At 39.9% G+C, this 25,307-nt stretch overlaps 1 protein-coding gene across 2 annotated transcripts in view; it reads left to right on the plus strand.

The window, feature by feature from the left end:
* Positions 1-23,340, plus strand: part of jim (zinc finger protein jim) — a 74,445-nt gene extending 51,105 nt beyond the window's left edge. Inside the window, exons 2-3 of one of the 2 annotated variants that reach the window (XM_028173332.2) lie at positions 12,135-13,085; positions 13,401-23,340. In XM_028173332.2, coding sequence (XP_028029133.2) covers positions 12,135-13,085; positions 13,401-14,299 — 1,850 coding nt within the window. In that variant the 3' untranslated portion in view covers positions 14,300-23,340. The remainder of the gene's footprint in view (positions 1-12,134; positions 13,086-13,400) is intronic. The other variant, XM_089730853.1, reaches the window with a different exon arrangement.
* The last annotated feature ends 1,967 nt before the right edge of the window (positions 23,341-25,307 follow it).

The raw sequence follows: 25,307 nt of genomic DNA on the forward strand, positions 1-25,307 counted from the left end.
TTATACATAGATGAAGCAATCGGTGCTACGCCATACAAACGCACCTAATAATTTAAGAGCACATTAAAAATGTCTAATATCAAGGTCAACGACCCCGAACTACAATTCTGTTCTCTGCTATCTGAAACTGAACAACCCAGTGATACACAAATACAACACAAAAAAATCGAGGCCTCAAATACTTAATAACGAAGCGAAAATTTCGGAAATTTCCGGCATACACGATAACTTGACTATTTCATGTTCGGTGTGCTTAGTTCGAGTTTCTAACGTTCTCGATAGCGTAAAAGTTAGCGGCAAACGTAGGCAAACTTTCCGACTCCATAAAAATTTGCGTTAACTTTTACGCTATCGAGAACGTTAAAAAACTGGCACTAAGCACCCAGTTCTCCAGAGTGCTACACGTAATTAAAACGACTTACACAGTTTAATCTAAAGTTTTCTATTCTAATAGTACATGGCCGTGGTGTATGGGATTTAGCAGAATATTCGACACATCACAAACGCCTCAATAGTCCGTGACCACGAAAAAAGGAAAGTGTTCGAAACTCCGGAAATGAAAACAAAATAAATAAAAAGCGAAATTAAACCGTAAAAGCAGTTTTAATTCACCTCTTCAGGAACTTTGGCACGTGTGTGTACCCTTGTTTTTTTTTTTTTTAATATCTAATATATAAAATTCTCGTGTCACAATGTTCGTTCCCATACTCCTCCGAAACCGCTTGACCGATTCTCATGAATTTTTTTATGCATATTCAATAAGCCTGAGAATCGGCTACTATCTATTTTTCATACCCCTAAGTGATTATGGTTGTCCACCCCTAACATATTTTTTTATGTGGACTTTTTTTTTTGTTATAATGAGGTATTATGTGGTTGAATGAGGTTTTGTTATTTTTATTATATATTCCCTCAACGTTCACAGCGCTACATGCCTCTTTCACTCATTTACCACATCCTTACAAACTTACAATAAATTAGTTTTTTTTTCTACACTAGAAATTCCCTAGAAATCTTATATATGGCAAAACAATGTTTGCCGGGACAGCTAGTAACTATTTAACTCTACGCTAAATATGGTCACATATTTGAATATATATATATTTTTTTACTGAACATTCACTATGCTTGTTAATTGTCATCAATTATTATTTTGTTTGAACAAATCGCAATAAAGAATAAACTATATTCATAATTTTTGTACTTTTAAAATTTGATCCCTGAAGAGGTTAAATGCTCAATCAAAAAACGAATCGTAAGTACCTACTATTTTGGTATCGGATTCAGTAGTAGTAAGCACAAGCAGCTATCGGCAGTGAGCGAAGGATCTCTCGCGCAGGAAGGGGGCGTGCTCGCCGAACCAGTTCCGAGAGAGAAGGCCACACTCGACCCTGGGTTACGGGCTCGCTTCTTGCGTTTTTTGTACCTCAACATTGTTTGTTCAATGTTTTCGATTTGACTTTTAGATCTTTATTTTTTATTTTAACGCGCCATTTTCGTATTAAAAGGCAATGCAGTTTTGTTTTTATTGGCGTATTTTAAATGTATTCGCGTTACGTTTGTAGAATATTCTAAAGTTTTCAAAGATTATATGGTGATAGGTAGCTCTATCGAACAGTACGCGAAGGTACTTTAGACTTATTTCAGCCGCGAAGTAGTGAGATTTGAATATTAGGCTCTAGGGCACTACAAATAGGATTCGAAGTCACCTGTTTTCCGCGCCAGCAAGACCCGTGGATTCGCTGGCCAGCTAGAGCAACAAAGAATGCTACATTAAATTGTATTTTATGAAAAATGTGAATAAAATTACACATAAATCTGTTCTTAATCAGTCCGTTGGCCCGGTATTTTTGTACAAATAATATAATTTCTAGTTTAATCTGCATTAAAATAAATTCAATTATACGTCTAAACAGACTTTATTTTTTGTTACCCGCATAAAAAATATGATAACTAGTATTTTGGTTCTTATAAAAATATTATTTTAGGATTAACGCGGAAACCGTAGGTGCTATCACTGGCGGGACTTGGACGAGAATTATATCTTGCAATCTTCGATCAACAGTTACTATTGTTGATCGAAGCTTGCAATGAACATCTTTAAGTTGTCGATGATGAGGAGTGATCAGTTTTATTATACCTATAGCATAGTTTTTTTTTTTTTTATGTAATGTACAAAAACCTACATTAGATGCGGCTCAATAAGGCTAATAAGTAATTTTAATTTAACATAAACTACTATTTTAACTGATGATCTTAAGAATAAAGTTCACTAACTTTACGTAGTGTCTATTAAGACTAAAAACTTCGTTCATGTGTTCTTTAATTACGTCACTATCCCTATAACACTATTTCGAATTAACGCTACACAATGTAAATCAAAAGGCTCAATCCTCTTCGTGAGTCCTGTAATTAAGTCAAATAAATAGCATAGTGATATATACATATAGAGTGTAAGCAGATCGTTTCTGAATCCGCAAATCCGTGAACCACTTCAGCGGTCTACATAAGCAATTACTGTTAGCTAGCAGTCATTGTTATGACGCTCACGTGCTGAATCCTCCGGAAGTCTACGGACACTGCGTCACTTACAGACCTTCGTCACCTAAAAAATCGTTCCCAGGCTTATGAAATACATTAAAATAAACTTAATGCATTCCCATGGCATTACATACGTCATCCGAACGTCACAATCTAGCGGGGTTAAAGGCAAAAAAAGTTAATACGCTTTGACATCGCACATGTGGTATCATCCGGCAGGGCCACGTCTCCCGATCTAATTAGAGGCTTACGAACGTTTCTTATCCATTAATTTGGCTTTGAATCTAACAGTTTTATAACGGTACTAAGTCTTCCTCTCATTCCGGATGCCTTAGGTAGAAGATTGAGTACGTAAAAAACAAATTGTCCTTTTTCACTTTTTCATCATATTGATATATGTATACAAAACTATTAATGCTTAGTAGTTATCTTACAACGTGAATGCGGCCTTTGATCTTGAGTTTTGAAATAGAAATCCTTACCGGATTATATGACAATAACCTATTTTTTTTTAATTGCAAGGCTAGATTCCTCGTTGCCGTTAATAGGAAGAACGATGTTATCCACTCAATTCTATATTTTAATGAACAATAAATGAATAAGATATCCTGTATAGGATAAGATATTATACCTATACAGCGGTAGGCAGCGGCTTAGCTCTGCGCCTGGCATTGCTGAAGACCATGGGCGACGGTAACCACTCACCATCAGGTGGGCCGTGTGCTCGTCTGCCTACAAGGGCAAGAAAAAAAAATACAAAAAAGGATAGAACTACATAAATGTTTCTATCAACAAAAATATACGGAACGTATTTTTTACTGTCATTCAACATGGCGATCGTATCAACCCTTTGCCTGTCGGTTTAAAACAAAAAAAATTGAACTGTCAAATTTACGAAGGTGTCTCTGATTTCCGTCTCCACAGTCGAATCATTTTATAAAGATCTGATCGTAAACAGATGTTGCACTACAATAAATCTTCGTTTAAAGATGAAAGTATTCTGGACGAGGGGCCGTGCGCATTAAGAGTTTCACACGAAAAATTAAATTATGGACGAAGCATTATTTCTTGGTAGCGTCAGCAGAAATCATTACGGTTTTGCTGAAATTTCCTGAAAATATTTGGCACTCACCGAATATTAAGATGATTTAGATCGCCTTTCTTCAGTTTTGTACGTTAAACGTACTGAAATGATTTATTCATATACATATAAGAGTTACAACGCATGTTATATACGGAGGTATAAATTTAAACAAATCAAAGTGTATTGTCATACATAACTCTAAAATGTTTAATATTTGCAGTAGTGTTTTTTTTATTGCTTAGAGGGGTGGACGAGCTCACAGCCCACCTGGTGTTAAGTGGTTACTGGAGCCCATAGACATCTACAATGTAAATGCGCCACCCACCTTGAGATATAAATTCTAAGGTCTCAGTATAACGGCTACCCCACCCTTCAAACCGAAACGCATTACTGCTTCACGGCAGAAATAGGCAGGGCGGTGGTACCTACCCGTGCGGACTCACAAGAGGTCCTACCACCAGTGATTACGCAAATTATAATTTATAATATATATAAGTGTATTCTGTATCAAATATTATGTGTCGCATATACTCTATCTACTCATTCTATAAGGTCGTATAATAAAATGGCTTATACTCTTCCTATTAAAGCACATTATATATGACTACTTTGCAATAAACAGTTACATCTCTATCGGTTTTCTCAATTAATTATCATAGTACAGAACAAAAGGATATAGGAAGCCTCGAATCATTTGATTAAACGCAACCCATCATACGTTTTATGAGAACAGTTAAACTCGAGAATATCTTAACATATAATCACACCGTGACTTGTTCTAATCGTATCAAAGGGAAAATGTCATAAAGTATTTTAAATTTGGACTTCACTAGTTAGATCAGGTCTCGCTGGTACCGAGATATCGGTAATTAGATTGTGGCAGCGATAACTAGTGGTGTTCATTATAGCCAATGAATAGGCGACAGCTCACTCCGGACTATAGACCAAATATTTTTAGCTACATATTGCATGGTTACGAACGCAGTATCAACTGAACGAAAGATGGAAAATGGCGTGCTAGATGTCTGTACACGACCCGGTCTGTATGGCTGTTTCCGAGTCGTGTAATAATAGTTTTTGCTGTCTGTTTGTGCGCTGGTAGAAGACGGCTGTTTCTTTCGATGGGTTTCGGCTTCTGTAGCGAGGTTTCACAGGTAACTGTCTGGTTCACTGGTAGCTGATTCACTGGTGGTTTTCTGATAACTGTACTATTGGAGAACTGCTGGTAACTGTTTCTGTCTTGCTGATGTTTCTTTGTCGGAGAGCTTCTGAGAACTGTTTCTGTCTTGATGATCTGCTGAGAACTGTTTCTATCTTGCTGATGGTTCTTTGTCGAAGATTCACTGGGAACTGTTTCTGTCTTGATGATCTGCTGAGAACTGTTTCTATCTTGCTGATGGTTCTTTGTCGAAGATTCACTGGGAACTGTTTCTATCTTGCTGATGGTTCTTTGTCGAAGATTCACTGGGAACTGTTTCTGTCTTGATTATCTGCTGAGAACTGTTTCTGTCGAAGATCCACTGGGAACTGTTTTTGCCTATAAATGGCCATCCTTTTATATTTATTTCAGTACCCCATCTCGCGACGCGCTATCGACGCGCCACTTTTGGAGGGTCCCTTGATCTGTATGTTACCGTAGTGAAAGCGCTCCACGAATTGTTCCTATTGGTCTATTCACATTCTCTGATCTGATACACTAACATATTGCATATTAAATAATTTAAGATTATACATTTTTGTTACATAATTACTTATTAACTATATTATTTCTATTTGTTTGATAAAATCCTATTTCGTCCTGCACATTACTCCCGCCGTGCGAGTCCGTCGCATTATTCTCGGTGCAGGATGGTCTTCTTCGATGGGCAGGCAGGATCAGTAGTTTTTTTTACTGGTCTCCGTAGAACTTGGTTTTGATGTCTACGGTGCGCCCCTCGTTGTCGGGACCTGGATATGTTGCTATCACTTCTCCCTCGCATGCCTGTGTTTCGTGGCAGGCATTTCCACTTTTCATGGCGACGCCTCGGCCATGAAGCTCCCGCCGGTGCTGCAGCTGCTATATTTACTTTATCCATTGGTTTTGTTGTTTCTGACGCCGATTCCGTCGGCCAGGAGTCCTCTCGTTGGCGTAGGAATTCTGTCCCTCTGAACCATCTATGTTCATTTTGGTACGACATTGGGACGTCTCGGGTCACGTCGTCGGCTACGTTGTGCTTCGTGGGTAACCATCGCCTCCCGTTTATTGTTGAACTGTGTTCTATAGCTGTGAGGCGTTGGGCGACGTATGGTTTGTACGAGCGTGATCCCGTTCTTGTCCATCTTAACACTATCTCACTGTCGGTCCAGAAGGTCTTCGAGGTCGGCTTTCTTTCGTGTTTTCGACGAAAGTCTGTTGTTATGTGCACTGCATCTTTTAAAGTTTTGAAGTTATCCAAGTAGTCATCTACGTAGTGTCTGTTCTGTATTGCGACTGCCACCTCCGGGTGCGTGGCTTCTTGTTTCTGGGCGGTCAAGTTCTTTACATATATTGCTGTGGAAGGAGAACTTGACGCACCAAAGATCAACGAGGTCATTCTGTATTCTTCTGGGGGCTTGTCATCTCGGCGATCTTTGCGCCAGAGATAGCGGAGCGCGTCTCTGTCTTCATGTCTCAATTTCACTTGCATGAACATCTCCTTGATGTCTGCTGTTACTGCTATATTATGCTGTCTGAATCGCATTATCACTCCTGGTAGTGATTGGAGTAGGTCCGGTCCCTTAAGCAGCATATCATTTAAAGCTACCCCTTTTGTTCTGGCGGCGGCGTCGTGGACGACTCGGAGTTTTTCCGGCTTTAGGGGGTTCACGACGGCGAAGTGAGGTAGATACCATGTTCTGTTCTCTGTTTTTGTTTTTGGAGCGGGCTCAGCGTAGCCTTTCGCGACGAGTGCTTCCATCTGTTCTGTGTATTTCTGTTTCAGTTCCGGATTACGATCGAGTTTGTTTTCTGTATTTATCAGTCGCTTTAACGAGTTATTGTAGTTGTCTGGTAGACTGACATTATCTGTTTTCCAGAGCAGAGCAGTTTCGTATCTTCCATCTGTTGTGTGGACTGTATTGCTGTTGAGGATGCGAAGCGCCTGTTCCTCTGGATCTGTTTTTGGTTTTCTTGGTGTGATGCATAGCGCATCCATAGCGAAATACTGTTTTACCAGATTTTCTATTTTATCATCTTCCTGGGTTTCGCTAGCATGATTTATGTAGTTTATGTGGTGGCCTAGGGTACGAGTGCGACCTCCATGCAATACCCAGCCTAGAGGTGTCAGTGACGCTATTGGCTGATTCCTGTTGCCTCGTCTAACTTTCGAAGCTAGTAGCATGTGCCAGTTGTCTTGGCCAATCAGGATTCCAGGTTTCGCGTTCTCGTACGTGATGATGTCACTGATGTCTCGTAGGTGCGAGTACTCGTCTATCTGTTCCTTTGGTATTTTTTGTGCTGTTACTTGTAGGTCGTTAACTGTTCTCGCTTGTATTATTTCTTTTCGACTGTTGAGGCCTCTGAGCGTGAGGTTGACTCTTCTTGACCTTGTTTCCGTTGATTTTATGTTGTTAATCGCCTGTATGTGTAACGGATCGATTGGTCCTGTTATTCCAGTCTTCTTGCAGATGATTTCGTCTATGAGTGTCACCGTTGATCCATCGTCGAGCAGCGCGTATGTATCAACCGTACCTATCGGTCCTTGTACTTGGACTGGTATTATTTTCAAATAGGACTGTTTCTGTTTTCCGGTCCAAACGGAATTAATGTTTTCTGTTATTTCCTTGTTACTGTTTTCTGTTATTTCAATTTTTCTGTCGAAGTGTAACATCTTGTTGTGAGTATATTTGCAATCATTGATGCCACACGTCTTCGTTTTACAGTTGTGGGTTTTATTCTTATACTGTAGACATCGGAAGCACAGGTGTTTATTCTTAGCGATGTCCCATCTTGTGTTTGAGTCTGCCTTCTTGAATATGTAGCAGTCTGTTGTGGTGTGTTCAGTGTTGCTACATACCGGACATTTAGCTCGTGATGGCTTCTCACTGACTAAGTGCACGTTCTGTGTGCGTCTGTTGTGTTGTGCGGGCTGCGAGTAGTGCCCCGCCTGTTCGGGCTGTGCATAAGGGCTGCACAGTTCGGCTTCTCTTTTCATGAATTTTTCAAATTTAATTAGATGCGGATCCTCCTTCGGTTGTACCGCGGTGAAGTCGTAGTATCGGTAACGTAGTGTTGGTGTGAGTTTTTCTAACATTGTTTTGGTAGTTTCCGGATTATATAAGTAATGTGTGCAATTTAATGCACGAAGCGTAGCTACGGCGTTAGTCACCTTACTGGAGAATATACAAATGTCTCTTGGTGTTTCTGTTAGTCTTGGCAGAGCTCGTAGCGTGTCTAACTCCGTTATGGCTATCGTTTCCGGTCTTCCGAATCGCGCTTCTAGACTTCTTATGACGTCGGACGGATCAGCGTTTGTTATAAGTAATCCGTCAACGGCTTCCTTTGCCCTTCCTTTCAGGTTCCTTCTGAGTCTGTTTATATTTTCTGTTTTTGTAAAGGAGTTCATTGTTTCGTGATAGGCTGCGCGAAAGGATAGCCAGTCTTGGTGATTGCCGTTGAAGAATGGCAACTCTGTGTATCTTGGTTCGCGGGCGGCTTTGACGGCGAGTGTTATTGCTGCGGTTAGATCTGAGAAGTCTTGTTTGTCGCAGGTTCCCGCCGGTTTTTCATTATGCTGGTCGTCATTTTCTGTTTTTGTGGGTTGGGTTTCCAGCCACGTGCCCACTCTTTCATCGAGTTCTGACTTACTGTATTCTGATTCGCTGTTTTCGTCATCAGATCCAGCTTCGAGCGTGGCCAGTCGGGCGGCTGCCAATTCCACTTGTAGGCGGGCGAGCTCTTCTCTAGCTTTGGCTATCTTCTGTTCTTTTCTGTTTCGCGACCGGTCAGTTTTGACTGTACCGGCGCGCTGTTTTGTTGGCACGTCATTCTGTTTGACTATATACTGTTTGACGGCCTCTGTTTTTGAGTTCCCAGGTTTCTCTGCGAGTTTCGTCGTGGCTTCCGTGTTGGCTGTTGCGCACGATGATTCTGTTGTGGGGGCTACCAGACTCATGACGGTATTCGCGGTTGTTTCTGTCCACATGCTCTGTGCTGTAGCTGTGGTTTCTGAGGGCGGCGACTGTTTTGTTTCGATCCGTCCTCTTCCTGTTGACCGCGTTATCGGCATTGTTCCAGTTTCCTTTTCAAAACGTATCCTCTACCCGGCTCGAGAGAATAATGAAATGTGTCCTCTATCCGGCTCGAATGGACCATGAAATGTACACGACCCGGTCTGTATGGCTGTTTCCGAGTCGTGTAATAATAGTTTTTGCTGTCTGTTTGTGCGCTGGTAGAAGACGGCTGTTTCTTTCGATGGGTTTCGGCTTCTGTAGCGAGGTTTCACAGGTAACTGTCTGGTTCACTGGTAGCTGATTCACTGGTGGTTTTCTGATAACTGTACTATTGGAGAACTGCTGGTAACTGTTTCTGTCTTGCTGATGTTTCTTTGTCGGAGAGCTTCTGAGAACTGTTTCTGTCTTGATGATCTGCTGAGAACTGTTTCTATCTTGCTGATGGTTCTTTGTCGAAGATTCACTGGGAACTGTTTCTATCTTGCTGATGGTTCTTTGTCGAAGATTCACTGGGAACTGTTTCTGTCTTGATTATCTGCTGAGAACTGTTTCTGTCGAAGATCCACTGGGAACTGTTTTTGCCTATAAATGGCCATCCTTTTATATTTATTTCAGTACCCCATCTCGCGACGCGCTATCGACGCGCCACTTTTGGAGGGTCCCTTGATCTGTATGTTACCGTAGTGAAAGCGCTCCACGAATTGTTCCTATTGGTCTATTCACATTCTCTGATCTGATACACTAACATATTGCATATTAAATAATTTAAGATTATACATTTTTGTTACATAATTACTTATTAACTATATTATTTCTATTTGTTTGATAAAATCCTATTTCGTCCTGCACAATGTCCAATCCAATTCAAGGCAGGCTCGTTTCCCGTCACCGTTCTCGTCGTCGGGTTCGACGAGTAAATTAATCCACAGACACAGCCCACTGAGTTTCTCGCCGGATCTTCTCAGTGGGTCGCGTTTCCGATCCAGTGGTAGATTCTGCGAAACACTGCTCTTGCTAGGGCAAGGAACGTAGGAACGTCGTCAGGTTAGAGCCCCGTGAGCTCACCCACTAGTTCTGTGAATCTAATATAACCCTTTGAGGCTACTAGAATAAGAAGAGAGAAAAAAGGCTCGTTTGAAGATATACGAGGTCGAAGTCACTTCAAACAACAGCCACCCCACAATTTACGACGACACAATGACATGATTGCTTTTGATTGAACCACATTCGAGTACATAACGTACAGACAGCTCACTGCTTTATTTACAGTTTATAAATAACGCAACGAATAGCATGCTGTTTAATATCGTTGTAGTCCGTATCCCAACACTAATCCAAACAGTTTAGTAGCAGGATTTTATCGGCGTTCAGTCGATCTCACTATTTAACAACGATGCCCGTCCCGACAAGATGGATGACCTGTTTTTTTTTTCATTCCGAAGCCAGAATGCGTCCGTTCCGATGACGAATGACGTAGAAAAAAGTTCTTTGTTTAAGTTCTCGATCGATAATGAGGTTCTAATGACCGCGCGGCCGCGAATTGATTATTCGAAACTTTTTTGGCTGCTCTAATTAGAATAACTTCTATTGGTGTTCTCTTTGATATATTTAATACGTGCTTACGAATGACGTGCTCGAAGAAATAATATCGGGTTCGTGGTCTTATCGGATATATCCTTGACGTTTACGTATCTTTACACGCAGATAAAAAGAACAAGACGTATACTTCGGTTTGATGTGGGGTTTCATTTTTACAATAAGAGGAATCCCAGGCTTTATGAAAACGACTTTTCCTTGAATCTTAGGGCTTAACGCTCCTTACAGCCATACCTTAATTTCCTTGCTGTTATTTGACCCGATACGAAATATTTTGTTCTATTTGTTATTGAAATTCAGCTAAAATCACTGAAAACTCAAGAATACTATTTATTTAATGAATTACATTACCTTTCTTGTTTATGTTTTTTAAAGTGATTATTTCCAAAGCTTTTATTGTTAACACTAAATCTCGTTACTAGCGAATTACTTTGTTACTAGCAAAAATATGAAAAAAAAATTGTTTCTTGTCTTTTAGAATGTGAAATACAACAATTAAAGTTAACAAAGAACCCAGCGTACTTTTTAAAGTAAAAAAGAAACTAAAATCAGTTCGCAAATATCAAAAAAAATCACCAAAATAATAAATAAATAAATCAAAAGAGTCGAATCTCATTTTAGTTTGTTAAAAAACAAGATATTCTGTTGATAGATGAGAAAATCGTGTTTGACTGTGTTCTTTACCTATTTATTATATAGAGAGAAGTGACTGAATGCCGAATATTAAAAATTACGATTTGGTACAAAAATCCTGCTAATATATATAAACATATATATATGTATTGTAAATGTGAACTATAGTAAGAATGTATGGATGTATGTTTGTTACTCGTTCACGCAAAAACTATTGAATCTTGATGAAACTTTACACTAATATAGCTTACACATCAGAATATCACATAGGCTATAGTTTATAAAGATATTGTGTGAGTTACTCAAAATGTAACGATAAGTGTACGTGTAAGTAGGAAAAAATCTGCCATTTCCGAGCTATTCTGACGTGCGCTGCAAAAACCGTTGGAGTCACACGTATGTATATAATATATAATGAAAAGGTTTATCATAAATAGTCCTACAAAAAATTCCGCGACAGCATATATATATCTTTTATGTTTAAGCCATTATCACCAAAATAGTAAACCATAAATACAATAAAAATTGATAATTTGTTTGTAACGCTCATTTGGTAGTAAAAAATTGATTCTTATATCAATCAATACTTTTATCGGATCTGGTATTTAAAGTACTTAGTTAAACTTTATATTTTACACTAAATCATTTGGACAAATACCTATTTGATTAATTATGATGATAAACAGTCGAGTGCGCGATATTATGACAGATGAAGAAATAAATTTCAATAAGATCAATAATAAATTCAGTTCCCGAAGCGAAGCTACGGCGGATCGCTAGTACACAATAAATATAAGATTAAATTCAAATATGTCGGTTCAAATGGCGCTTGTTATAACTAAAAACATCTAGTTTAGTCTAGTTCAAAACGTGACATTTTATTAAATTCTTATTCATTTCTTGCCGCCACTATTACGAATCGCTCACGCTACACGCGAACTCCTCATTTTTGCTAACGAAAACGAACTAATGTACGTAAAATTTCTCTACATTATAGTTTTTGTTATTAAATATTCCTAAAGTATTTATTTTTCTATAGTTTTTTTTCTTTTATACAACTATAGCTCATATTGTTTTGTTTCTTTTTCAGATACGGCAGCACCATACGTGTTATACAAGGATGGCGTTGAACGAGCTCCACCGGGCACACAGTGGGGCGGTGGAGTTCTGGACGGCGGCTACCAGCCCATGCAACACCAGAGCCCTGGTGGACCGTCCCCTCAGCCCGAACCGCAGTTAGCCTCTCCTGCGCCCTCGCCCTATCCACCGGCTCCTCCACCGCCGGACCCGACCGCGGCAGCAGAAGATGCAGCACAACAACTAGCTCAGCAACAAGCCCAGCAGCAGGCTCAACAACAACAGCAGCAGCAGCAACAGCAGACGTCACCTGAACACATGCAAGTTGATCAACAACTACAGTCGCAGCCTCAACCGCAGCCTCCGCCGCAAGACCACCTTGATCGATCACCGTGCTTCATCCCGCAGCCCGATCTACAGCAACAGTATACACCGTACTTCAAAGAGACCAGACCGGCCAGTCATATGCTGAGTACCGGCGGCTTTCCGCTGCACTATTTAAAACAAAACGGTGGCGTCTTATCTTTGGAGGGTCCGCTCGATCAATACGGAGCACCAGACCTCCGCCATTTGCCTGACATAGTTCAACCTGAACCTCCAAAGCCAAGGAAGCACAACCCTAACTCAGAACTACGGCTATTCAAGTGCTTGACATGTGGAAAAGACTTCAAACAAAAGTCGACTCTGCTTCAGCACGAGCGGATCCATACGGACTCGAGACCATACGGGTGTCCAGAGTGCGGCAAGCGGTTCCGGCAGCAGTCTCATCTGACGCAGCACCTGCGCATCCACGCCAACGAGAAGCCGTACGCATGCGTCTACTGCCCGCGCTCGTTCCGGCAGCGCGCCATCCTCAACCAGCACCTGCGCATCCATTCCGGTGAGAAGCCATATTCGTGCGGCGAGTGCGGCAAACATTTCCGCCAGAAGGCCATCCTGAACCAGCACGTCCGAACACACCAAGGCGAGCGCTATTCACACATATATGCCCTGCCCCGCTCCCCGCGTGCGCCGCCCGCAGCGGTCCGCCTCTGCCGGCGCCGCCCGCGCTCCCCGCCGCCCCCCGCACGTTCGATTCGGTCTCGCAACTATTGGCCTTCCTCTGCATCAAATTTTCGGTCCCCCTGCACCCGCCAGCCGTCTGGCGGAGAATCGCGCGAGACGCGGATCCGATCGCCGGACGATCCTGTAACCGTACCCAGTTTGATTAACCCACTCGTCGTCAATTTATATGTCCCTTTTTGGATTTTTAACTGATCGCATTGTTCGACTTTTGCAGATGTATCACCGCATCTGATATTCAAGAACGGCACCACGCCGACTCTGTGGCCTCAGGATGTACCGTTTCCTCCCGACGAGAACAAGGAAGAGATCCAGTCGACTTTTGGAGATGCCGACGGGCAGAATGGAGAACAGCGAGGCTCATGTTTCTCACCGGGTGACACCGCTCAATATCCCGCCTACTTCAAAGATACGAAAGGCCTTAATCATACTGTGTTTGGGTCGGGTTTATCGTTGCAATATTTAAAAGGAGGAAAGCTTCCAGATGTCCTCGGCGGCCGCGCGATGCCTCTCTACGTACGTTGTCCTATCTGTCAGAAAGAGTTCAAACAGAAGTCGACTCTTCTTCAACACGGCTGCATTCACATTGAATCCCGACCATATCCGTGCCCTGAATGCGGCAAACGATTCAGGCAGCAATCTCATCTGACTCAGCATCTGCGAATCCACACAAACGAGAAGCCATATGGCTGTGTTTATTGTCCACGTTTCTTCCGACAACGTACCATTCTCAACCAGCACCTGCGCATTCACACCGGAGAGAAACCATATAAGTGCACGCAATGCGGAAAGGATTTCAGGCAAAAAGCAATTCTAGATCAACACACGCGAACTCATCAAGGCGATCGGCCGTTCTGCTGTCCAATGCCGAACTGTCGGCGGCGGTTTGCCACCGAACCGGAGGTGAAGAAGCACATCGACAACCACATGAACCCGCACGCAACAAAGGCGCGTCGGGCAGACGCATCGAAGACGCCCCGCCCGCTGCCGCCAGCCGCCGCCGTGGTCAAACCAGAGCTGTACTTCCCGCAGTGTTACGCGCCACCGTTCCAGCAATTCCCGACGAGCGGAGAGTTCAAGCCGGCGGTGGGCGGCCCGTGTCTGCCGGCGCAGTGACCGGCGGCCGGCCCGCGCTGGCACACGGCGCCGCCTGAGCTGTACGGCGAGCGCCTGTACAACTGAGCGGGCCTCCCAGTACGCGAGTCGCCAGCGCGAGCTCCGGTCGAGATCGTTTTCGTGACCATGTAACATAAGTACATAATCCGGATCGCCGTAACATGAGCTTCGATCTATATTGTCGACCGTTCTGAATGCTCCGTCGAGGAACGGTCGTCGGACGGTCGAAATCTCGTTACCGTCTGAACTGAGTATATTTTCGCTCCGTAATCGTTAAGTTACCAAGTAAGAATTAGTTTTCTTGATGATTCTCGATCGAAATTTTCAATATAAGATATTCGGATCGAACCAGAATTTAGGATTTAAAAACTTTGTTGAAATGTTACAACTAAGAATTGATCTTTTACCACGTAACAATATTTCGCGATGAATGTCTCGGGCGCGACCGCGCCGCCTTTGTATATTGTATACAATTCGTAGTTTTATTGTATTAAGTTAATTTTGTTTAAGGATAATGAATTTTAAGAGCTGGCAATTAGGAACGAGGTAAAGTAAATTAAATTACATAATTATGCTCAAAGACGTCAAAAAATAACGATTTTAAAAGCGTAGCTTTAATCTTTTAAAACTTTTTTCGAATAACGTGAGAACGGCACAATGGATACAAACCAAAAACTTAGGTTACCTTTTGCCATCGACAATATTTTTTTAGTACTTAAACATCTCACAAGTTTGTGTCGCCTTAGTTTTTATTTATCTAGATGAGATTAAACTGAAACGTCTTATACGTAGGTGCCAAATAGATTAGCGTTTTAAATTTTTCTACCAGTTTCGTTTATTGTTAGGTTGTTACCAGTTTTTTCCAAGAGATATTGACAATTGGGATGCATTTATCGGAATGGGTCAGACTGAGAAAGGACTGTGATAGGTAGGTTAGGTGTCAATTCGCTCACTTAGCGTTAAAATTTCGTTACCGCCCGATTAGCCTCCTCATGTCTCTAGGCAAGCTGTATGAGCGTCTGCTCTACAAGCGCCTCAGAGATTTCGTCTCATCCAAGGGCATTCTCATCGATGAACAATTCGGATTCCGTACAAATCACTCATGCGTTCAACAGGTGCACCGCCTCACGGAGCACATTCTTGTGGGGCTTAATCGACCAAAACCGTTATACACGGGAGCTCTCTTCTTCGACGTCGCAAAAGCGTTCGACAAAGTCTGGCACAATGGTTTGATTTTCAAACTATTCAACATGGGCGTGCCGGATAGTCTCGTGCTCATCATACGAGACTTCTTGTCGAACCGCTCTTTTCGATATCGAGTCGAGGGAACCCGCTCCTCCCCACGACCTCTCACAGCTGGAGTCCCGCAAGGCTCTGTCCTCTCACCCCTCCTATTTAGCTTATTCGTCAACGATATTCCCCGGTCGCCGCCGACCCATTTAGCTTTATTCGCCGACGACACGACTATTTACTATTCTAGTAGAAATAAGTCCCTAATCGTGAAGAAGCTTCAGAGCGCAGCCCTAGCCCTAGGACAGTGGTTCCAAAAATGGCGCATAGACATCAACCCAGCGAAAAGTACTGCGGTGCTATTTCAGAGGGGAAGCTCCACACGGATTTCCTCCCGGATTAGGAGGAGGAATCTCACACCCCCGATTACTCTCTTTAGACAACCCATACCCTGGGCCAGGAAGGTCAAGTACCTGGGCGTTACCCTGGATGCATCGATGACATTCCGCCCGCATATAAAATCAGTCCGTGACCGTGCCGCGTTTATTCTCGGTAGACTCTACCCCATGATCTGTAAGCGGAGTAAAATGTCCTTTCGGAACAAGGTGACACTTTACAAAACTTGCATAAGGCCCGTCATGACTTACGCGAGTGTGGTGTTCGCTCACGCGGCCCGCACACACATAGACACCCTCCAATCCCTACAATCCCGCTTTTGCAGGTTAGCTGTCGGGGCTCCGTGGTTCGTGAGGAACGTTGACCTACACGACGACCTGGGCCTCGAATCAATTCGGAAATACATGAAGTCAGCGTCGGAACGATACTTCGATAAGGCTATGCGTCATGATAATCGCCTTATCGTTGCCGCCGCTGACTACTCCCCAAATCCTGATCATGCAGGAGCCAGTCACCGTCGACGCCCTAGACACGTCCTTACGGATCCATCAGATCCAATAACCTTTGCATTAGATGCCTTCAGCTCTAATACTAGGGGCAGGCTTAGGGACCCCGGTAACCGTACTCGTCGAACTCGACAAAGAGGTCGTGCAACCTAACCCATGCATCAGCCCGCTGAGTTTCTCGCCGGATCTTCTCAGCGGGTCGCGATTCCGATCCGGTAGTAGATTCATTCGCGAAGCAGCTACTCTTGAGCTGTTAGGTCTCCTTCGGAGGCGCTCGGGTAGCTGTTAGCAAATCCCACCTCTCCTGGCTGAGCCTTTGCTCGCCCACGTGTCCTGGTGAAACTGGAAAGGCCTTCGGGCCACCAGTAAACTTTCAAACATAAAAAAAAATTTCGTATTAATCAAGACGAAATATGTCCGATATTTCTTTGTTTTTGAATGAATGGTATAATTGGATTTTTGGTATAATTGGACGACGGACTCAAAATTTAAATTGTTTTTTTTTAAAGTCCGCGGCTCTACGCTGACAATTTTCTCTTATTTGACTGATTTGAAGATAATGAAATGCGAGTGAGATTAGAAGAATTTTTACCAATTAGGGAACGTGTGTGATGTCGCAAAGTGCTTTGTCGTAGTTTCATCAGGGGAACGAAGGAATGCCAGAGTAAATGTTATTTCTAATTGTAACTTAGTGTAACCACGTCTCGAATTACCAAGCAATTCGATCATTCATCGCGAAATAAATTAGTAATAGGAATTATAAAGATATATAAATGTGAGTTTGTATTTAATTGTGGTCGGTTCGTCGCCCGGTGCACAAAGCGTCCTACGACACATCGCGTCCGCACGTAATGTAGATTCATAATAATTCAGATGATTTGTATACGATATTCAAGATATATGATATAGCTGACAAAGTGATATATGAGATATATCTGTTTTGTTGAAAATATCGCTTCCGTGAAACACCTCCGCAGTCTCCTAGACTATAAACAGGGGAGCGAGAGGACGACGACCCGACTCACTTTTGACATTTAACATCTCCATTCGTATGTAACCGAACTCCGAAGACAAGACGTACATTTTAAGATACCTAAGTATAGCTTTTTTTTACTATATTAATGTGATGGTTTCGTTTTCCTAAAGCATAATATGAAATGTTAATGATAATCGTAATAGTTTGCTGAATTTGTGGGAGTCACATTCATACCATTTTATTAATCATCACTTGACGCAAGTGAAAACTTTGTGTTGGTTGTTTTTATTTTTATTTAGTAACAAAATATTGTTTCTCAAAGAATTTAATCATTAGACAGTTATGAAAATTTGACGTTTGGCAGTTGTGATTTGTCGCTCGACGACGGATTCACAACTGTGAAGCCACAATTAGAATTTGTGTTACCGTTTCAGTTTCCTATCAAACTTTCGGGAGGTTTACAAAAAAAGAGATGAAATTACATCGTTAAATTGAATTAGAAGCAGTTATATTCCGTGACTGATGTGGTCCACATATTCAGTACTTGTGATCCTCCATTGGTAGCGCACGTCCAATCCGACTTCCGACCGCACACAATATATTCCTTTTCCTTTATATTTTATATACAAATCGAGCAGCCTTAAATAATAAATAGATTGTAAGTATTTTTATACAAACATGAAAGTTTTTCTATATACACCGGTCGGATTGGACGCGACGTGCCTTAGTACAAAGTTTGAATACATATTATACAGTATACAGTGCCATAGCCACGAGATGACCTCAGATTTTTATCAGAGTTTTATACCAATACAAATGGATTTAATTTTAAATATAAAACAAAGGTGATTTAGTATACAGAGATTAAAGATGATATTTTATACAATTATTACATACATTACTAAATGGTATATGTGAAATAGGCTTAAATTTAGTATATTAATGGCGACGTGCTGCTTTTTATTATTATTATTAACGCGTATGACTAGGTACTGTAATATCGACTTGGTAATGTTTTCGTCGATCTTGCGAGACCTAAAGCGTTTTAAGAGGGGCACGTTTACATAGTACGGAACTCCTTGGATAGTTCAATTTTCAGCTGGTTATTGTAAATACATATCATTGAGAAAATCCGAGGCAGTGTTGCAAATAAAAGCAGTCTAACCCTGAATCTTGTTTTAAATATATTTAAAATTGAAATTTGTCGTTTTCTCTCAAAATTTCATAGAAAATTTTTGATAATGTAAATTATGATTGTAGGCAATATTTTTTTTTATAATATAAGAACAGAATAAGACAATTCAAGTTTTCGGTAGTAATCTCTGGCTGTTCTGTTTTATATTGCTCACTGTTTTGTTAAGTTTTGCTCAATTATACATATATGTATGTATTTAGAACCTACTTAATTATGCGTTTAATTGTATTTTACGTAAAAAAAAATGTAATTTTTTACATTTTTAGAAAGAGCACGGTTTTGCTTTTCTTGTCTATATGTATTTTTACGTTGTCTATGGTTAAAGCGGTCGTTATTAAAAATGTAATAATCTACAATAAATTAAGTGAATTGGGCGTTATAGTTGGGAAATGCGGAATAAATGTTGCTTATGACAACGTGCCGTCCAATTTGTCGGGAGCTACTTTAATCCGCATACTCTAGGTCAGGCCTGGGCAAATGGCGGCCCGCGGTAGAATTTTGTCTGGTCCGTGAAGCATTGTATATATTATTATTAAAAACACAAATATTAGTTTTTGTCTAACATAAATTGGTGCATAATTTTTTTTAGATAAAATATTAAGCAATACGGATACACATAATCAGGGCCGGTGGGAGCCAAAATTTTCTCCCAGACAACCGCTCTTTTTAGCGCCTCCTATTCGAAAATATAATTATGATAATTGAACAATTACAGTATGTATAACAGTCGCACAATATAAAATTAGAAAAAAAACTGCTTGGCCCGCGGTAAAATTTTCATCTGCAATGTGGCCCGACTATCAAAATATTTGCCCACCCCTGCTCTAGGTCTATACTACAAATTTTGTTTATATAGATCGAAACAATGCAAAATTGATTTCTGTATCATTTCATTTAACATATTAAGAATCAATGATATTGCCGATTCTTGTCATTTAAATTAATTGTCAAACAATGAACTTAGTTTCTTCAAATGGAAACTACTCATTCACACAAAAAAAGCTATTCATAGTAAAATATATTAACCACGACGTTGATAAGCTTAAGTTTTTTTGTTTACATATTTAAGAACGAAAGGAGAGATTAAGATTGCAATACTTAAGAAATTTAACAACATACTTTTCTTCAAGATGTATTTTGTATTAAATACAATGGAACTTGCAATATAATAAGCGAAGCTTGTAAAATAACGGTCGGTTAGCTGCAATTGAAGAGAAAAAATAATTAAAAATCAACAGAGATGAGAGTTCTCTTGCCGATGCATTATCGAATGCAAATTCCTTTATTTAATAACGCATTTATTCGTGATCTCATTTAGTGAAACGAACTAAACATGTCATAAATCGCTACTTAGTTTGCTGAAAGAAATATATTATTGACTATTGAAATTATGTATGTCAATTCTGCAAGAAAGGTAGAAGGTGATTACGATAATCCATGTTTCACTGGGACTCTAATTTTACTGCAGCTTGTCCTCTGAGAAGGTAGCGTTTACTATGACACTATATCCTAGACTTATTTGCACAGGCTGGTAATGGTACCAGCTGGAACTCACTAAAGGGCGCAATTCATTACGATCAAAATTCATTACGATGGCGCAATGAATAACCTTTAGGGAGTTCGGTTTTAAGTAACCTCCCTAACTGATACGATCCGCAAACAGAGAGATGGCAGACACTAAATCGGCGATTTTTAAACATACCAAAAATGTTTGAGCATTTCGGAATTAGCTCGATCCAAACAGCAAACGTTATTTTGATTTAAAACCTTCACAGGTAGGTATGAGGATTTACAAAACATACTACCGGCTTTCGATAACTGTTTATCATTATCTGTACTAAGCTAATGCAGTTGCGTTGCACCACAAAAAACGTAATACCGATATTTTTGTAATTGTTTCAGCGCTATAGTTTAAAATCGGTCACATTTTACTACACATTAATATTATAAATAGTTAATTTACAAGGTTAACGATAATTCAAATATGTACCTACAATTATTATTTTACGTTATGCGTCTGAGAAATGTGTTAATTTCACAGATATTTGCTATTTTTCTCGACATTCTCTTTTAAATAAACAGTTTTTTGTAACGCAACTGAAAAACGTAGTTACGTATTAACGCCACCGCGGCAAAAAGTTAATGGTTAGCAAGTGTGGACAACCTAAACCTAAATTATTGTTGATTAAATATAAAATGAACCACTTTTTATAAAATCAAAACACTTTAGAAGCCAAAAAGACTTTTTTTAAAAGTGAAGTAGTAAAATTGTTCGTGTTTTGGTAATAAAATTGCATAAATATTCGAAAAATATGGAAAAACGAATCAGAGCACCCCACTTTCCACCTGGTCTTGTCTGCCCTACCCCTAGAGTGCATACAAAAAACCGGAGGCGCGGAGGAAGAGCATTCCTCGCCCGCTGTGACGGAACGAAACAGTGCGAGGCGGAGCGGCTGAGGCTGGTCGCCGTAGGCGACCAACAAACCGAAGCTACGAAGCGGAGCACGAGTGACCGTGCTTCGGCACGCAAGGGCGGAAGGGCTGCTCTCCCGCAGCGCCGGAGATAAGACGGATTCAAATTTAAGCTCCCTTTCGAGTTTGACTAAATAATACAATTTTAATCAAAAAAATTAACCGTGGATATACCATGGGATTCTGCGGGGTGGGAATGGTGCAGGGGGTAAACCCTTACCCCCTCCCTCCCCCCATCCCCACCCCGACCCAATATCGTTTAACCGAATTCTTGCCGCGGTGGCGTTAATACGTAAGTACCCTGAAAAATAAATATTTTTGTTTTATGTCAAATAATCGCAGGAATATCTCATAGCAGGAATAGTACCACGCATGATATGACCTTAGGAATAAACATTTTTATTTTATATTGAGTTGGCTACTAATTAGCTTTTGTGTCTTCCATTAATTACGCTGTAATCATGAACGGCTTGCAAAACCCAAAGCTTATTATTACTGTGACCAAAAATTTAAAATCGCAGTTTTATTTTGGTTTTGCAAGAAGTCATTTATTTCAGTTAATGTGTATTTTTTGTTTGTTTTATATCTATGTTAACGTTAAAAGGTGTTTATACTGCAGTTACTGTAGTAACAGTGCAATACACTACAATTATTTTATTGCATCTAATGATTTTAACAAATTTTTTTTAACGGATAATTGGTAGCCAACACGTGAATGGCCTATTTAATTTTCCTTTTATAATCTAAGTACATATATCTGCAACAACCTGTTGTAAACACTGCCACACTCGCCAACCGCTGTCAAAGTTACAACAGATTATAAAAATATTTTTTTCTTTATATGACAATAGAAAGACTTGTTGAAACAGTTCCACAGTAAAATAAGTGTTGAATTTTTATAAAGATGAACATATTTAGAATTAAAATGATCTTGTAGTCTGGATTGAGTTTTAAACAGATTTTATTGTGTGCATACTTTTTTTTTTAAATAAAATACATAAATGAAACCGCGTCGTCTGTTAAGCTTATTTTTGCTACAGTTTAATACAATACAGTTTTACTTATACAATGAAATACAGTAGAGAGATTATATACAATATACAACAGTTATACATACATGATTATCTTTATTATACAGATGTTTCGTTTTTCTGATGACAGCTTCGCAGGCGACGTCGCTTCAAAGCAATTGATTTCATTAAATGGGTGCTGTTATATCATTGATTGTAGATACATATTTATTGTAATATACAAACAATAGACTGGTAATTTTTACAATGTTGTTAGGTTTCTATAGAATTATAAATAATGAAGTTGTAAAGAATTTAATACCTAATGAGTTTCTGTACACAGTAGGTACATAGGATTTTAAAAGTTAATTTTATGAGTTGCCAGTGTTTTTACCAGTCTTCCATGTGGTAGGGCCCATTGATCAGTGGAATTAAAGGTTAAATATTATTTATATATATTTTTGATTTTCTACGTAACACTGTTTCCGTTAAGTGGCCTAAAATGTATGAATTCTTTACAACTTCAAACCGGATGTTACAATAGAAGTATATTTTCTTACATTCATACATGAAGTGCAGAGAAGTCGTGATTCAAATATATGAAATTCATTTTAGACAATCCCAGAATACAAGATCGAACTTTTTACACACAACAATAGGCGAACGGATTTTACGTTTTCTTTTACTTTCCAAGTTTTTCTCCTTATTTTACCACGATTTACCATAACAAAAAGCAGTTGGTTGCGATACGGTCACAGATCCAGGCGACGATAAATTTATAATGTTGGCATTTATGTAATCAAGAAAAAAAAAACATTATTGTAAATATTTTTTCTAGTTCTTCCAAATCGAAAATATTATCAGTATTAAATACAAAATTCAACTTTGGTTAAGTCAAAAAGTGTACGTGTGATCTGTAATAAAAAAATGCATTATAATTCTCGGTGTAACCTATAAAAATTTAGATGTTTTTTTTATTTTCACGATTTTTTTTAAATGCTTTAGATTGTATTACATACTTTTAACTTTTATTGTAATGATCTTGCCTTTTGCATTTACTTTAGTTACGTATGATATGTTTGAAGTTTTCATTTTACCATCGTATTTATGTATATTATTATTATTATATTAAGGGTTTTGTTTGTTTTTTTTTAATTATTATTATTATGTCATTTAATAGAAGTAAAATGTTGTAAAAAGTAAGCTCGTTGTATTTTATCAAATAAACACTTTTTAGTCCAACTGAAGCAATAAAAGCGATTTTTATTTCCTTGACCACTTTAACGTAAAGCCTAAGGCATTTTAAAATAATTATTAAAAAACCATAACATTGCATTTAAAATTTCAACTAAAATACTAAAATTTCGAAGTCGTCGTGGCCTAAATGATAAGATGTCCGGTGCATTCGTATCTAGCGATACAACCGTGTTCGAATCCCGCAAGCGGGTACCAATTTTTCTAATGAAATACGTACTTGACAAATGTTCACGATTGACTTCCACGGTGAAGAAATAACATCCAGCAACCGCTGTAACTATACTGAGACCTCTTGAGATATAAGTTCTAATATCTCAAGATGGGTAACGCATTTACGTTGTAGATGTCTATGGGCTCCGGTAACCACTTAACACCAGGTGAGCTCGTCCACACTTCTAAGCAATAAAAAAATAAAATATATATATATATATGATTATCGTAAATCGAGTGCGAGTTTATACTTTCAGAAATGATGTATCTATTAAAAAAATAGGTTTAACTAATTTTTGCTGTTCCGCAGACCACAATCACGATCATAATCATTATACTTAATATATTATGGCGATTGGGCAATTGGAACAATTGGGCGATTAACTGATGCTATGCTTATTAAAATCTTAATGACAGCTGTCATTTAGTTCACGTTCATGAAAATCCGCCCTTTTTGGCAATAAACATGCGAAAGACAATCAATCTCTTAGCCACCTATCATCAATGGCTAGGTTCTTTTGTTATGGGCCGCAGCAGACGCACAAAGAGCTTTGTACCTACTGGTGGTTGAAAGTCTTGTGAGTCCGCACGGGTAGGTACCACTACCCTGCCTATTTCTGCCGTAAAGCAGTAATGCGTTTGAAGGGCGGGGCAGCCGTTGTACTGTTAAAAGTGAGATCTTAGAACTCATGTATCAAGGTGGGTGGCGGCATTTACGTTGTAGATGTCTATGGCGTCCAGTAACCGTTAAGCAACAGGTGGGCCGTGAGCTAATCCACCCACCCAAGTAATTAAAAAAAACTTTACGCTTCTTAAAGAGAACTGGTTCGACTAAAATTTTACAAGTAATTAAAAGCGTTCTATCTACAGTAAAAGATATGCGATTAATTCAAAACGTAAAGTATAAAAGTAAATATTAAATTAATTGTAATATTTTTCCTTGTGATTTCCTTGGGAATAGATTTCATTTAAAGCTTGCTTGTTTCATATTTGAATGGATAGTATAGAAGCTGAGTATAAAGTGAGGACCGTCTCAGTGTATTAACAAGTGTCCGCTAAAAGGGAGGCAAGTAAGGCGGCGCCATTGTAGCAAGTGGAATGATTCCAAAAAAAACGCCATTAACTATTAAAGTAGGATATTAAATTAAGAAGAAAAGAAACACTTCTTACGTAAATAGTAATAAATAAATAAAAGTTGAGATTTTAAATATTGCATATATATAACTACACAAGTTTTTTTTTGCCTACCTATGCTGATAGCCTTGATAGGCTATTTCAGCTTCACCCTAACGTTTGTAGGTGAGCTCACGGGGCTCAACCGGAGAGTTGCTAACACTGACCCTAGCTTTTTTTTTTTTTTTTTTTCCTACCTAAGCTGAGAGCCTTGAGAGGCTATATCAGCGTAACCCTAACTTTTGTAGGTGAGCTCACGGGGCTCAAACTTGATGACGTTGCTAACACGAGCCCTAGCAAGAGTCGTGCTTCGCAGAATCTACCACCGGATCGGAAACGCGACCCACTGAGAAGATCCGGCGAGAAACTCAGTGGGCTGTGTCTGAGAGTTAATTTACTCGTCGAGCCCTTCGTCGCAAGCGACGGGTTCGACGAGAACGGTGACCGGTGCTTGAAGTACCTAGAAGCACCGTTAGTGGATCGGGAGGATCCGAGATGACGTGTTTTGGGCGACGTCGACTGCTTTCCATTCTGTCCGCAGGATCGGGAATGTAGTTACCGGCGGCCACGATGAGAGGGTTCT

Source organism: Bombyx mandarina, chromosome 11 (assembly GCF_030267445.1).
Source record: "Bombyx mandarina strain Sakado chromosome 11, ASM3026744v2".
Classification (NCBI taxonomy): Eukaryota; Metazoa; Arthropoda; class Insecta; order Lepidoptera; family Bombycidae; genus Bombyx; species Bombyx mandarina.